A 17,344-nucleotide genomic window follows, 5' to 3' on the forward strand; every position below is an offset into this window, starting at 1 on the left:
AAATTTTGGGTAAGAATTGAAATGCACAAAAGTGAAATCAGTTCACAGTCAGTGAAGGAGCTATAGTGTTGTTGGTTCAGCATACACTGCAACCAATATTATTTACATCTAATAACTAACATGTCCTGCCCGCCATATAGCTGGAAGATGGCTGAAAGCAGCGTTAAACAACAAACCAACCAACCAACTAATATGTCCTGAGATGTACATAAGTATTCAGCAAGTTTTACCCATGAAATCATGTCTGCCACAATTTCATGTTTAAATCACTGTCTAATATCTAATTGAAGGCAGAATATGTGATACTTACTGAACAGCTACACAGTGCAAGTCCACAAGTCCTCTAACTGACATCACATCACTACAAGAAAATCTCCACTTGACACAACTGGCTCATTTCCCCTCCTCAACAAGCCTGGTCTTCCTCTCATATGCCAGCACAACCATCACATGAGTCGAAGTCCTCCCTCACTTGATGACCAAACCATCTACTTCCAGAATCAGGAAATATATCTTCCGACAAGACGCCAAGGACATTCCCCAAATGTTTATTGTTTCCAAAGACATCAACTTAAACCCTCTAGTCTTCCGAGATCTCCATGTTTACTTTTGCCCTCTCTTATAAAGTCAGGAAATGTATTTTCCAATAATTTGTCAAGAACATATTCTCAAATGCTGATATCCCTCAAACACATCAACCTAAATTAATCTAGTTTCAGCCACCTCCTTGTTTGCGTTTGCCTCAACCGGAAGAGCACACACAGCCGATGCGAAGTACCTGCCTAGAATGCACATCGAGTCACGCGACTGGGGGTGTCTAATAAGGCGTGTTTACACATAGCCTGTCCCAACTTATCTGTGTAACCCTGCATGTTATCTCAGGTCAAATGTTCACCTCACACAGTAGTACAGCATTACCCACGTGGTTGTGGAGTAATTACAAATCTCTTGATCTCTAATCCTTTTAGCTTCTTCAGAAGCATGCCAGAAACATCTCTTATAGATCATTACATCATTTGTAGAAGAATAACTTCATTTTTTTATCAAAAGATTAAATAATCCTATACAGACTGTCCATCTTTTACATGGATACAGATCAAGCTGTAGGGTAAGAGTGAGTGAGTGAGTGAGTAGGTTGACAATATTCCAGCATTATCCATTCAAGCATAAATTACCATAAATTGGTTTTACTCATCCTACCAAAGTGGAGAATCAAAACTGGAATATCAACATGAAAAGCAAACACTTTTACCACAAGGCTACCTCACTATCCATACAAAATAACTGAGAAGGATTTTACAAACCTTTCGAAGTATTTACCAGCCTGATATTTCGAGAAAAGCCAAAAGTTCTGTCAGTCATAAATGTTTACCAAAGAAGGAAATCTAACAGTTCAAATGAGGAGAATCTGAGACGGATTTGTAAGGAAACTCTTCACAGCAACTTCCATCACACTCAGTACATATACAAAGTCAATAGAGCCATACAGATCACATTTGTTTAAAGAATTGTAATCAAAAGGCACAAGGTCACCACTAGGCCTTTCTTTATGCTATATTTAGTGATGAAATATTGAACTGTTCTCCTCCAGATCTGCTCTGGAAACAAGAACTACTGCCATAAGTAATATATCCCCCTGACTGAACCTTGCATTCTCGGAAAGAATAAGTCAAATGTAAATGCTTCATGTATTAGTGAATACATTATTATTTCCATACAGATTGTTTCTTTGTTGGGGTTAAACCATTTCATTAGAGATTAGCTGTGCGCTCAACAGTGAATGTTTTTACAAGCTGAAGGGGTTATGGGGATGCAAGGGTTTTGGTAAGATACCATACTTACCCTTAAGCTACAGAAACAAAGAGGTAATTTCCAAACAAATAAACTTATTCACAGAAGACCTTATGCAAGGGCTCTGGATTTAAGTACAGATGTCAAATCAACATGATTCCTCCACTACAAATATTGTTCTTCAAATCTATTGACTAATTTCTTCTGTACTGTTCACCATAAAATGCATATATTTGAGTGGTGACCCAGAAGTAGAGATTGTAATATAAAAAATACAATAAAGTCATAATTACAAGTGTCACATAAACTTTCATCAAAATACAGCAGTGACCCTCAAGTTTTGAATACACAATGCCATTCAGAAAGTTGTCAGATGTAACATATGTTATATTTGGGATTACACTTTCTCAGTAAAGTACAGATTCTAGTACTTTTGTGGAAGCGACGGTGGCTGAGTGGGTGAGACGGCTGACTTTGTGGACTGGCAATTAGGTGCCAGACTCTGAGGGTGTGGGTTCGAATCCCAGATGGGACTCAACCCAACAAAAGTACTAAAATCTGTAGTTTACTGAGAAAGTGTAAAATAACATATGTTACACTCAAGTTGGGCAAGATATAAATATATGGCTATGGCATGCTCCAGACAAGACTTTACAAGAAGCAAAGACTTTGACTGAGCAATAACATTGACATGAGCACTTGTAGCAAGAGTACTTCACTACTGATCACATATATCTCAACTGAATAGAACACAACTGATGTCAGTCACCGGTATGTTTGGTCTAGAATACTGTCATACAGCTGGAATATTGCTGAGTATGTCATCAAACAACAAATAATTAGCTTCATGCTACTTTCAAATGAACATCACTTGTAAAGCAATGTACACAAGATACCATTCTTTTCAAACTGAAGCCTAAAATTGTTTATGGTACAAAGATGCATAGTACTTCAACATAACATGGTACACCAACAGTGTGTAACTGATGCTGGAGGAGACATTCTGCACAGTACTTCTATTGTGTTTCCTCGTCATGATACAGTCCACTTAACATGCAAAGTCATTTACCCATATCATATTTCCTTGTACAAGTTCGGGAAAATCGGTAACATACAGGTAAATCAGTAACAAGAGTACTTCACTACTGACTTGCTGATATGCTGTATGTGGTGCAAAATATTGGTGCTATAGTTTACTCTTTTACGAAAACTGAAAACTCCTTGCATGATACACACTTCCATCTACACAGCTGTATGTTTGTCAAAATGTGAGCATTATACACAAGAAAATATGATATACTCTATCACCAACTGAGTATCCCTTTTTTCACAATATTCCCAATTATAACTGGAACTACATTTACTTCTGACAACAAACACAAGAATTACCAGAATCAAATCTTGGTTTGGGTTCCTGGCGACCGTCTTGACGTAAATCAGGTTGTGACTGATCAGGCTGATGTTTCAGTCTAGGGTCAAGGTCATAGTCTGCAGGCCTGGGCTGGAGGTACCCATCTTCAGACATTTTGTTTTTTCGCCTGGTTCAGAACGAGGCTCTGACTTTGCACATCTACTACAGACCCATCAGTTGTTAAACGTACATCTGGAAAAAGAAAGAAAAATTTACATATTGAAGTAATTAATATTCAATGAAAGGTCTTATTCTGTAATCTAATTAAACTTAATAAAAATGTCAGAGAGATGTAATTCAGGGAGTCTAGTGAAGATCTGACGCTTGTCGCAAGAGTGAGTGAGTTTTACACCACTTTTAGCAATATTCCAGCAATATCACTGTGGGGAACACCAGAAATGGGCTTCACACATTGTACCCATGTGGGTAACCGAACCTGGGTCTTCAGGCATGATGGCTTGTCACAAGAGGTGACAGATTCTGCAGATCCAGACATGGACAAAAGGGACACAACTCTGCAGAGCAATAGTCATCACCATAAACGTAATCCACATTTGCTGTCCTTGACGATGCTTAAGGATATTATCATAATCAAGGAATGTCCAAGATCTGTCGTATCTAAGGGTTTAGAAGTCACTTCCATAAATATTTTCAAATCTTCTGTTAGACCACTAGACCACCTATGCACAGACTGCCGTCTAATCAGTGACTACCTTGGAATAAAAACACATACAGTTTGGTCTCTTATCTAGCATATATACAAACAGTATGTATGATAGAACCAATCCCATATTTGAACAAATTCACTGATAGAAATCTATACATGTAAGTAAATATACATTGATTGTTAACAGGGGTGGAAATAACCCATTGCCCAACGCCCGAGTCCAGTGTTTTTTTTCTGTCGGGCAAGCAAATTTGTATATCACACTGTACTGGTGTCCAGTTGACTTTCCAATATTAATTATGTTTTTTGTTTTTTTAAATTAACAGGAAAACGTCCGGTATAGTGGAAAAATTATAAGGGCAAGTGATTTTACATGTGCCACTGTACCAGAGTACACTAGCAATTTTAAAGTTATTTCCACCCCTGGTTAACTGCTTTGACTTCCATCTACATTAGTTTGTTCTATACAATTAGAACTTTGAAATATGTAAACATCAAAACGCTAAAAAACTTCAAACTTATTTTCAGTATACATGGAGGATATAGTGATATTGTATGGCTAGTTCTTCTATGACCTCTAGTCAGGTATAAATGTTCCACCCACTGTATTAAAAAAAGGAGCAAATATAAATAGAAATATTTAAAAATGTATCCTATACCCATCCTCATTTATATTAGCAAGTAAATGAACACATGCACAAAAACTTCATACCTATTTCAGATCTGGTTAAACTTGTGACAGTTTTCTGAGCCTAAACACTGGTAGTTTATGCAAACTGGTGACCACCAATTTGAGTAAATGACAGATTTTGTGATTTTAACCTACCTTTCAACACATTGTTAGTAAGTCTTCCTTGTAAAAAGGAACAGGAGATGCTAACAGGAGATGCTAACATGCGATATTACATGCGAAATAATCAGCTGAACCCAAGCAGGATCTTCTATTATGTTAAGTGATGGACAGATTAAACCTCTGTAAACAGGATCTCAAACTAACGAGTCACTGGATGTATTACATATTTCTTCAGCTAGTCAAGTTTAGTCTGCAAATTTTGATTTACATACTATTGACCGACTAATTTAGATTTCTACCACAGGGGTGGAAATAACTTTAAAATTGCTAGTGTACTCCGGTACAGTGGCAAATGTGAAATCACTTGCCCTGAAATTTTTTCCACTATACCGGCCGTTTTCTTGTTGAATTTTTTAAATAAACAACATAATTAACATTGGAAAGTCAACTGGACGCCAGTACAGTGTGATATACAAATTTGCTTGCCCAACAGAAAAAAACACTGGACTCGGACGTCGGGCAATGGGTTATTTCCACCCCTGCTACCAAGACCGGACTCACATTTACGGTCCCTGATTTACAATGATGAACATTTCTTTCAACCCTATGTTTATGTCCTTTTCCTTAATTCCTGTTATAATCCCACCAATCTAGACCTACGTCTAAACCAGACTACATTCCAGAGCCAGAAATCTGGTGTATGCCAAATGTCTGCTATTTTTGTGTAACAAAATACAACTTAGTAATGATGTATGGACTGCAACATAAAATTTCACTACATTTATGGCAATACTGCTAGCTGTGATTCAGTGATCCAAACATACAATTTTCACCATTATTTTGCCTTATATATCTTATGGAATCAGTTTCTGAGAATAGTGGTTACTCCTTGGCACTGATTCTATTTATTTAATTAAAGTGAGATCTGCAAACATCAAACACTATTCACATGTCAGTGACGTTTACAGCGAATTAATGAGTGCTCTTTTAGCATATTAGTGTCTTTAGGCACTACCAACAGAGTTTATGCTAGTTATATATTTGATATTTTATCCTCGTACCTGCAAACATCGAACACTATTCACATGTCAGTGACGTTTACAGCGAATTAATGAGTGCTCTTTTAGCATATTAGTTTCTGTAGGCACTACCAACAGAGTTTACACTAGTTATATATTTGATATTTTATCCTCGTACCTTTCAACTTAATTCATTATTGCTCAGCAATGCCACACAATGTCCCAATATCAATTTTATAAGTAATTGTGACAGACTTTTTAAGTACCTGTAACAGCACACACTAATGATGAAACTTCACCTGATAAAGGAACAAGAAACAGCTCTGAAATGTTTCTACAATGTTTTCATGCCATTCCAACTCCTAACTGCCTAACAAAGATGCAATACTCTGTTTTTCTCTTTTAACTTGTATATTGCAGAGATATAAAACAAGTATTCTTCACATACAAATCAACAATTCAATCTAAAAATAATATTCCAATGTCAAAAGTTTTTATTACTCACCCAAAGCCCTATATTTACAAAACACAACCTGTATGAGATCTAGACTTAAAATCTAAGCCACTATACCAACGTGATTAATACTCAGAAATTTGCATAAGATGTGCCATCGTAATTAGCTATCAAACACTTTTCAACAAACATGAAAGCAGTTGCTCAAACTAAAAATAAACTTCTAAAGAAGATATAACAAAATCAGCCAAAGGGTAAACAGGAAAACAAAAGGCTCTTGTCCCACTTCCCACAATCAACACCGCTGTAGACAGACCTGTGAGCCATGTGATGACCTGAACAGCTTCCGATGTTAACAGTGGCAAGGATAATGCCAGTTAGTCAATGGGGAAAAGGTGTGGAGAGACACTATGGAATACAATACAGGGGTCAATGTACTGACCTTTACCTCTGACAGAAACATTTACCCCATGTCAGCAGGGTACACAGACCAGTCATATTGTCCTGCCACACTGTTATTCAATACTCACTCACTGATAGCCCATTTTCAGCCACACTGGACACTCTATATTCAAATGCAGTAATAAATTGCACAATGATGATTTCTGTGTCTTAGTCACAGTTTGAAACACCTATAATCAGCTATACCCATATCTGGGGATTGCCCTACGCTCCACAATAAGGAAGTCATCTTGACTCCCTCAGTCTTCAATGAAGTCATGCATATTATAAGGAGTCATTCCCTAAAATTCATGACAGTCGGGTGACTTGCCATTGTGTTAAATCTTCCCAACAGCAAAGTATTTTCAACACAGACTATGCATAAAATACATGGGATATCTGTGTGTATTATCTGCATATTTTGTTATGTTATTTTGATGTCAAGAGATCATATTTTGTGCATTTACATTAGAGTTGTTATGGTAACTTTAAGTCATATAAGCTCATGAAGGTCATGAGATAGGGGACAGATGAAATAGACTTGTACAACAGAGTGCTGTTCTCAGAAAGAAATGTATCAAATTACATCAATTTATATTCTTAATATCATATGTCTAACATTTTATTACAAAACTTACATTAATACCATCATAACAGGTTCTTGAAATATTGGGAATCCAAACAGTTAAAGTACCAAGTTAGAGTACCTAAACAAGGACTGGTTGGCTCGGAGTCAGTATAATGTATCTGAGTGGGGTATTCATGCTTAACTGCGGCATGGATGGTATCTTAGTGAGCTAGCACTATAAAACCGGCATAAGTCAGGTTGCTTTGATGATTCTGTTATTCTTGGTGATGTTAAACCCCATTTCACCTCACTGTCAGTGTTCCACTATCTTAGAGCTGAAACAGCTTTGTGTAAGTGAACAGTAGCTGATTATGTGCCATAATATTCAGAGTACATGTGTTGTTTATTAGGGCTGCGCAATATAACCGGTTTACCGGTATATACCGGTTCAGACATGAAAACAATACGTATTGCAATACGCTGATTGAAAACCGGTATTTTGACATGCATTCGAAAAGACTTTGTAACACTTGGAAATCTTCGGATATTTCCGTTTCATAAATTGTTCCTTTCCTTTATTTATTTGTGCCAAATATTATTTACATTTTTATTTTGTCATGATTAAAGGTTTTTATTAAAGATTAATCAAGCATGGTGACATGTTGTGTTTCTGCTTTATACATCAAGAATTAACTCGATTATAAGTAGTTTTTTGTTATAAAAGAACTTCTTGCAATATATTGCAATACATATCGCAATATATGCTTTCGCATCGCAATATATTGCAATATGAAAATTCTCTGCAATACCCAGCCCTATTGTTTATGCTATTAGCTACTATGTTAAAGGTCCCTGACGTAGGCTTTATTATCAACAGTCAACAGTGATAGACCTGGAATGTCACTGACACAGGCTAATGACAACATGTACTCACTCTTAAAAATAGCAAAAATATACAGCTGAGATCATGTCCACTGATCGTCTTTTCTTTGCCAGTCCTTGTACCCATTAATGCCGGCAGCCAGGCAAGGACCAACAAGTACCATATTTTAACGCTCTTTTGGTATGACATTAGTTGGGGATCAAACCTGCAACCTTCCACTCTCTGGGCGGACGCTCTAACCACTACACCACGGAGGCGGTCCTGTTTGCGGTAATGACCTTGAGGATACTTCCATAACAGGTCACATCAGGTGAACTTTAATCAGCAATCAGGGCTCATTAAAATTCCAGACTGTCAAAATATAAAGTCAAGCCAATACACTGTTTGGCTATGTTATAACTTCTCTTGACACTGAGTGGCATAGTATCTACACCCTAATGGGAGTATGATCAAAGGATTATTTGTGTTCCATGTTGGTTTTCAGAACAAATCAAACTTTCTGAATTGAGGTGTAAATAAATGCTGCTGAATTATCTTAGAAAGCTGACATCTGATTAGTTCAACATCTCCACTTAAACTAGGCAGTCAAAGAGTATTCAAGGTTCCCCTGACACTTGTCAGTCTTACATACCCTGAATCAAATATACCCAATGCAGCCCATGCAAGTCTAGAATATGTGGCAATTTTAGGTTACTACATTTTGAAAATGAAAAACATCTCAAGGTTCCTTTTTATTATATTTTATGAACATAATTAGAAACTATTTTAAACTCTGTATATATGTCCATTTCAAAGACTAGGTGATCGTCCATAAGTGAGTGAGTGAGAGTTTAGTTTTACACCACACACAGCAATATTCCAGCTATATGGTGGCAGTCTGTAAATAATCGAGTCTGGACCAGAAATCCACTGATCAACAGCATGAGCATCGATCTGCGCAACTGGGATCTGATGACATGTGTCAACCAAGCCAGCGAGCGTTAGTCGCCTCTTACGACAAGCATGGGTTACTGAAGGTTCATTCTAACCAGGACGTTCACAGGGTTTGATCGTCCATGAAGGTGTCCTCCGATTTTAAAACAAGGGAAGTATTATACTGTTATATATTGGCACATTGTCATCGTCCTTTTGAGTGTGATATTAGCAGTATTCTAGCAATGCAGTGCCATGTGACACCAGGAATGGGTTTGACATATATATTCTGGCCACATGGAAAACTGTAACCTGGTCTTTGACACAACTATAACTTAACTACTTGACCACACAACAGCTAATATCCTGAAGTTATGTGGCTAAGTGATAGTACAAAGGTTACATGAGATTCCAACTCATGACTTCATTTGAAAATTAACTTTTAAATAGTAAGGGTCAAACATTCAATATAAACTTTTCTAAAATAGTTATCTGTGATACATATTAACCTGAAACTAGCCAAATTAGTGATAACACATAAGACCCTGAAAAGCATGAAATTCTACTAAGCCTGAAACATCAGACAAAGTTACTTGTACCAATATGCATGACAGAGTTTCTGACACTAACACTGAGTCACTGATTCATTAAAACATAAGTACCATAACGCATAAATCCTTATTCAGAAAAAATCATCCACAGCTATAAATTTAATTGGGATCTGTCATATCATTTGGATCTAGCATGTCTAGAGATTCTCTGAATGTTTAGACCTGTGAACATCCGGATTAGAATTGATCTTCCGTAACCCTTGCTTGTCGTAAGAGTTGACTAACGGGATCGGGTGGTCAGGTTCGCTGACTTGATTGACACATATCATCGATATATCGTATCCCAATTACTTAAATCGATGCTCATGATGTAGATCACTGAGTTGTCTGGTCCAGACTCAATTATTTACAGACCACCGCAATATAGCTGGAATATTGCTGAGTGAGGCGTTTAAGGACACCATGACTTTAATTCTTTATACCAATCCTTGAAATATAAAATATTAAAAGTCTTAGCATAAAATAGTTCAGATGATACAATATAGTCTGCTGTTTTCATGTAAGTTAGAACAACACATTATATATAAAGACAAGTGAGCACTGAAGTAAAAATCTTCAGTTACGTAAAGAATGAGGAAACAATCTATATGAACATGTAGGACCTGGAAGTACAGAGAATATACACCAGCCTACAAATGGGGATACAGAAAAAACAGTGCTTCCCAACAGGCTCACAAAGCATGACCAGCGCTGCAAGTATGTATGTATATAACATAAACCTGTCTATTAACAGAAAGTATGACGAGACACGTGGTTAATGTGTAACAATATATGACATAAACAATAAGTGATTCTGTGGTATTTCACTGACCAACAAAACAATGTTTTTTTGCATAAACCAGTTGTAAGCTATGCCTACTAATGCACAACTGTTTCCTGATCAGCTGATAAAAGAGCTTTTGTTGGATTAGAGCTCTGAACATTCTTGTGTTTGTGATGACACAAATAGTCTGAGAAGTTATTTACTTTGACATTTCTTATAAAAACTGACTTCAATATCTGATTGATACATAAATGTAAACTAAAGCGTGCACACCAATTTAGAACTACATCAAAACAAACATTATCAGCTTCAGAAACTGGCATTAGTTCCATATTTGTAATAGTTGAGACATTCGTCAAACTTGTAGAGACTACTAACATTAAGAAGTATAATATATCATTACCCGGGTTCGAATCCCCACATGGGTACAATGTGTGAAGCCCATTTTCTGGTGTCCGCCGCCGTGATGTTGCTGGAATATTGCTAAAAACGGCGTAAAACCAAACTCAGTCAGTCAGTCAGCCTAATATAAGTATGTCAGGATTAGATGAGGTTGGGTTTACTTTGTATGAGATCAGAGGAATATCTACACAACACGACCCGTGAAGGTCCAGATTAGAATTGATCTTCAATGTCTTAGAGGCGAAGTCCTAATGGGATCAGGTAGTCTGGCTCGCTGACTTGTCATCGTATCCCAATTGTGTAGAACAATGCTCATGATGTTGATCACTGGATTGTCTGGTCCAGACTCGATTATTTCCAGACTGCCACCATATAGCTGGAATATTGCTGAGTGCGGCATTAAACTAAACTCATTCACTCTAAAACATTGTCTTACAATCAGATAGAACAACATTGAGTGAAAGCACATAATTATATTCTCACAACATTAGAAATTCTTTTTCAACATAGCAACACATAATTATTAATTTGTAATTTCTAAGACACTTATTCAAAAATATCAGTTAATTATGTTATTTTCTTTATATTTCCAGATCAAACTAACATCAAAGAAAAACCTGCACATGACCAAAAAATTCAAATTTTACAGTAATGTTCATAATTAAATAAAAATTGTGTTGTAGGATATGAACTTCACTGCTCTATATGTCTCAAGAACTGACTTAATTAGATTTTCCTGGACCTGTACAATCAATTAAATACATTTTTGAGTAATATTATAAATTATGTTATTTCGAAACTTAACAGAAAACTTAGTAGCTACAACAACCCATGTGGTCCCATTTCTAGTTCTACTTTTCAAAACGAGATTCTTCTTACCTACTTCCTGAATACAACCATGTCTACCTGCTCCGAACACTATTCATCACTCACTGGCGATACACTTGGACAACTCGGGCGTGACAGTCAAGACGAGTTGATACTGATGACGCAATTACACTAATCCCTGCACTGGTTACTTCCCTTGCGTACATTTGATTGCACATTCGTTTCCCAAACAAATGAGATAACATAACACAGGCTAACAGGATTTAGTGGAACTGTCACCCTTCTGTGTAAATATGATATGGGTCACGATGCTGTCAAAACATATTCTGGTTATGAATTTGCTCAGATGTTTACTGACACAGGTCACCGAGATATATTATAAACTGTCTGTGCATATATTTACCTCTGGTCAATGTTAGATGACAGTGGTCATCTTCGACACGCGTTGACAAGCAAAACGTGAAGTACACGCGGTAAGAACACTGCTTCGAGATTATATTACTCCAGGGAGACCTTATTATGTTCAAATTCTTTTGGGGAATTTTATTTCACAATTTCATGTTCTAGGCCCTAAGTATCGTGTTGTAGGTCTGAAGTATTGACAATGATGACAAACAATCATATATTTCTTAGCCAGATTAATCAAATATTGTACTCTGTGAAACCATGTGAACTGAAGGTATGTCAACAACCTCTTATCCCCTGGGGACAGTTTACATCTCAGTACGCACGACTTAAAACCTCCTAACAACAAACAGAGATTATGTTAAGAGCCAATATGTGACACTGATCTAACAAAAAGAGTATAAGAATTCTATTATTTCGAGAGTAATACATTGATTCTCACACGCTTTTCCATAGATCAGTATTTCACATGTGTGAGTGTAATCATTTCTTTTTTATCCATTCAATGAGAATTGTATGACGTCAATAATGCCGTCGGAATGACGTAAACAAGGACATCGGTGCGCGAGATGTACTATTTACCTCAGGATACTATTTTTATTAACTTTGTTATATCTACACAGGTGCGCGCACCCTCCCCTCTCCCCCGAAAAATCTTTCCCTGAGAAGCATTTCTTCCTATCCTTTCGGACTTTATGATTTATGTGCAGCCCCACTTCTCCAAACTCCAAAATCCTGGATCCATCCCTGCTACCCAGTGTGTAATAAAACCAAAACTCGATTTGATTCCGGTGTAACGTTTTGGTATCACAATTTATTGTTAACGTCACAGTTCATAGGATATTATGACGAAATACGAGACGGTTTAACTTTGTGACGTCACAATGGTTACCGTCATGATTACCCAAGTAAACTTAGGATAGTAATACAGGGGTGCGCATGCAATACGGATGACGTCATCAAATTCCATATTGCACCCCAGATTCCGTATTGAACCCTGCCGGTTCTGCATTGCTACGCTATGATTTGTTTTATTAAAGGGCAAGTTTACACGAAAATTAACCTGTTTGTCTTGCACTTTTTCATCATAAAAAGTGTTTGTCAAGTAGTTTTATGGCCAAACAGTACAGATATCAGAAGTAACTAATTTATTTTTGCGTTATATTGATTCAAATTTTCCACATTAACCGAGAGTTCTATGTCTACAATAAACACACCATGGCTTATGTCTCTTGGAAATGACGTCATTGGTGCCAAACCGACAAACGAATGACGTTGTTAGACTCATTTCACGTGGTGCAGGTATAGGTGTGGTTCTTTTGTCTCGATGCGCAGGCTACTGTTTTAATCCAGCTGTTGCTTGGCCGTCAGCTGGCTATGTGGTCAGTTCCGCACTGTGATGACGTTGCAGTTTGAAAAAACGTATACATTGTACAAACAGTAGAAACCGCGTAACCAAATTGTACAACATTCAACCTGAGTCGGTCGTCTTTCAACTGTATCGTTTTTCACAAAAACTAACGTTTATGCGCTACATCTTACTTGTCATTGGTGAATGTTTCGGCATTCTACGTTTGTTACTTAATTCCTACATAAATCGTACAATATATGTCCCACCTCTTCCACTCTTCCCACCTGTCGATATCACATCCAAATACATCACGAAGATAAACGCAGTTGGCAGTTTTTAATTCGGTTTGAAATTCGTTTTTCTATGACATCATCTGCTCATTGTAAGGCAAATTACATACACCGTAAATCTGGCCAGTTTTTGACACATTACGAAATTCCCATTCCCATTCACTGTGTTTTGCGTAATTTATAGTATGTCTTAATTCAAATGTCAAATTTAGCTGGGAGAATTGAATTTAAAAGACAAAAACAACAAACACCCAAAACGTATTATTGTGATCAGCGGTATTTTTGTTGTTGCTGTTTGATCGAATCACCAATGCTCGTTCTGAAACATTGTCGATGAACCGAGAATCGCTGAGAATGTTTTGGAAAATACGCACTGTAAGTTTCACGTCAAAGTGAATTTCAGCCATATTGCAGAGTGTTTATAAAATCACGTCACACGCACACTTAAACGAATCCCTGAATTTCTCATACAATTCAAAATAAAATGACAAATGGTCTTTGTCATCAATACCAAGCGTTTCAGTGAAATCTAACGAAATATATCAGATGCCGCGCTGGGAAAGGACCACTTGTTTGAAATGTAAATAAAGTCAATTTCAGGTTTCACTCTGTGTATCTGTTCGCCTCCTTTTTGTTGCATACACTTGCTCATTGGTTTTAGACCATGCATCGGAAAGGTATTGTAGCAAGCGATAGTTAAATAAAATAGGTGTATTCCAATGATTTCCGAGATTCATCACAACATGTTATATACTGACTTTCGAATATTCCACATAGGCAATTAAAAAAATGGATTAAAATGCGTTTGATTTCATTGCGCTTCACTGCGCACGTATAGAACACTGCCGCACTACTTCAGCTTGACCACCAACATGACTAATATCAACACAACAGACGTGTGATGGAAATGCTGATAAAACATTTATTTAAACTCGAAAAAATACAATTATATGAATTCCCCACACACACACACACACAATTATGAGGGAACCTCACTATCATATTACCTTCTATTATAAAAATATTCAAACTCATCCCTATCTATACAAAATATGCAGCAAAACATTAGTAAACATTTACCTACCTGGTAAATGGTATATTTAATTCCGTTTAGAATGGGAAATTTGCAAGATAGATCTAACGGTCTGGCGAAACACCACATTTATGCCACTCATAGTCATACTCCATCATATCCCGTTGCATCGTTCACAAAATAATTCTGCTCTCTGCCAGCTTCCCGGCAAGGTTGTCACTGTTATGTTCATCTACTTTGAAAAACGCTTGGACACAGTCCAGTCCCAAACGATGAAAACAAAGTTCCAAGGAATCACAAGTTAGTCGCATGTACACTAAGCAGCAGCACTGTCACCCTTTTGTCGCATGCCGGGGTGGAGGTAGACTAACAACTAGTCTCTGAAATGAACATATTTTACTGAAAACAGTTCATAGTGAAAAAAAAATATATAATGAAAAGGAGCCCTGAGACTTTCTTCATCCTGAAGCTGAGGAAATCTAGACTTGCCACATTTTCTAGACTTGTGTGGGCTTTCTTGGATATATTTGCTTCAGGGTCTGTACGAGAGACTAGGGTGGAGGCAGTACGTGAAATCACGATCGGCCGGTCATAAAAATCAACAGTCTTTGATGAGTTACAGGTCGTAGGTTGATCAGGAAAGGATCTATTCTTCGATTCTGCAGGGTTCAGATTCGACAGTCAGTCAAGCATTGCCCACTGTCACTTCAAATTTCAACCTTTTGGCACCAATTACGTCATAATCAAGGGCGGTAACTCTGGCCTGTTTAGCTCGGCAAACAAGGGCCGCATAATGGCATAGCATTTCAGCCCTTATTATGAGGGTTATATTTTTATTGTAAGAAAAATTAGTGTATAATTTCAAACATTAATCTAAATAATTAAATTATTTCACTTTGTTACACATAAGAATAAATGTGATTATATAGTGTACACTTCCCCTTTAAGTAACAGATTAATGCAAGATAAGAGGGTATATAATAAGTATAGAACTTTTCTTCGAATTCGTTGTTTCTCTGCTCCCATGACATATTTTCGTTCAATACAAAACATCCAAAATGCACTGGTATGACGTTCAATATATATATTTATTATTACAACTGTTCTATTTGGGACCTATTTCCGACACAAAGTGTTTGTTTCATTTGAATAAGATCATGTTAATTTTCTGGAGCGAGTGAGTGAATTTACTTTTACACCACACTCCGCAATATTCCAGCTATATGGCGGCGGTCTGTAAATAATCGAGTCTGGACCAGACAACCCAGTGATCAACATCATGAGCATCGATCTACACATTTGGGATACGATGATATGTATCAACCATGTCAGCGAGCCTGACCACCCGACCCCGTTAGTCGCCTCTTACGACAAGCATGGGTTGAAGATCAATTGATGTTATAAAACAGGGATATTGCGAACTGACGGAAATAAACCCAAGAGAACTGGAAGCGAGCCGTCCACTTGGCTAATGAGTTCAAATTAACGCAAACATTCCAATGGCTCTCAGGCGTTCATCACGTTAAAGACGCACCCCTAACCCTACCCTACCAAGTCTGTTTCCAGCCGCTCTTACAGTAAATGGTCATATCCCATGCTTCTATTAGCCACCAACCAATAAGTTGGACGTTGATACTGCGTTCAACCATGGGTTTACCGGGTCCAGACTCGATTATGTACAGGCCGTGGCGAGATTAGTGGAAAATGTGTTGATTGTGTACGCGTCACTAATGAATTTCAAATTGTCTCACTTGAAAACGACATAAGAATCTCTACCCAAACGTCTTTTCATGATAGAAAAAAGAAGTTATCGTCCCGCAAAATATCTTGCCTATACTGTTACCAACCAACTTCTAAATGATTGTCAGACAATTCGGGCGACATTAATGGCATTTAGGTCGTTTGTCGTTTAACGCCGCACTCAGCAATAAAATAATTATAGAATGGTTTCTGTCAGTTATAATGTCATCAGTCAACAATTGTAATTGAATATTTTACTAGCCGGAGAACGCTTACAGTGATTGACTTTACCTGTATATAACCGATATCTATAAGAATTTTAGGTAGTTATTCTTAATAATTTTATAATCCTTCACCAAATCTTGCCATCGTGGTGTCAAGTCTGAATGGGTTGTGATATATTTTTCGCATACATGAATAAATTATAGACAAGGATAAACTAGTTTTATATTAACGCGATGATCTGTCAAATTACCAATTGGTGCTTAGAAACTTGGAGAGTCAGATGGGGTATATCTGTTTATTTCAATCGAGCCCGCAACATATGTTGTCGGGTGGCGCTTACAACGTATACAATACAAGAGGTGACAATTGTATTGTACATGCATGTTTCCTCATAAATGATTCCAAGGCTGAAGCCACATATTATTATCGGACTTCTGGCTTATATCATGCGCCGTCTTCGAGCTCGGACGTTCAAAGTGCCGGGGTTATCTTATCAGTCAACACACGGACAAGCTATATATCAATCCAGACTGTCATCGAAATGACGGTCAGTATATACAGTCAGCACGGCAAACACGGTCACAGGACGCTGAACATGTCAACTTCATCTTCGCTCCGCCATCCAAAGCATAAACTGACAGTCTCTGAACATTTTCCTTCTGCACAGGCCTTATAGCAATGCGTATAAAACCTTAATGATGCAAGTCTAAAATTCTTCAGGTTCTGAATATCCCATTTCACTGTGGCTCCTTTTCAG

At 37.3% G+C, this 17,344-nt stretch overlaps 1 protein-coding gene across 4 annotated transcripts in view; it reads right to left on the bottom strand.

Annotated features, from left to right (window-relative positions):
- Positions 1-12,035, bottom strand: part of LOC124267080 — a 31,799-nt gene extending 19,764 nt beyond the window's left edge. The window contains exons 1-2 of one of the 4 annotated variants that reach the window (XM_046701910.1): positions 11,947-12,035; positions 3,181-3,394 (exon numbers count right to left, since the gene is read on the bottom strand). In XM_046701910.1, coding sequence (XP_046557866.1) covers positions 3,181-3,316 — 136 coding nt within the window. In that variant the 5' untranslated portion in view covers positions 3,317-3,394; positions 11,947-12,035. Of the gene's footprint in view, positions 1-310; positions 767-1,842; positions 1,850-3,180; positions 3,395-11,594; positions 11,692-11,946 lie in introns of those variants that run through there. The other 3 variants (XM_046701909.1, XM_046701912.1, XM_046701911.1) reach the window with 3 other exon arrangements.
- Positions 12,036-17,344: the final 5,309 nt, after the last annotated feature.

Source organism: Haliotis rubra, unplaced genomic scaffold (assembly GCF_003918875.1).
Source record: "Haliotis rubra isolate DU_JTF1 unplaced genomic scaffold, ASM391887v1 Scf13, whole genome shotgun sequence".
Lineage (NCBI taxonomy): Eukaryota > Metazoa > Mollusca > Gastropoda > Lepetellida > Haliotidae > Haliotis > Haliotis rubra.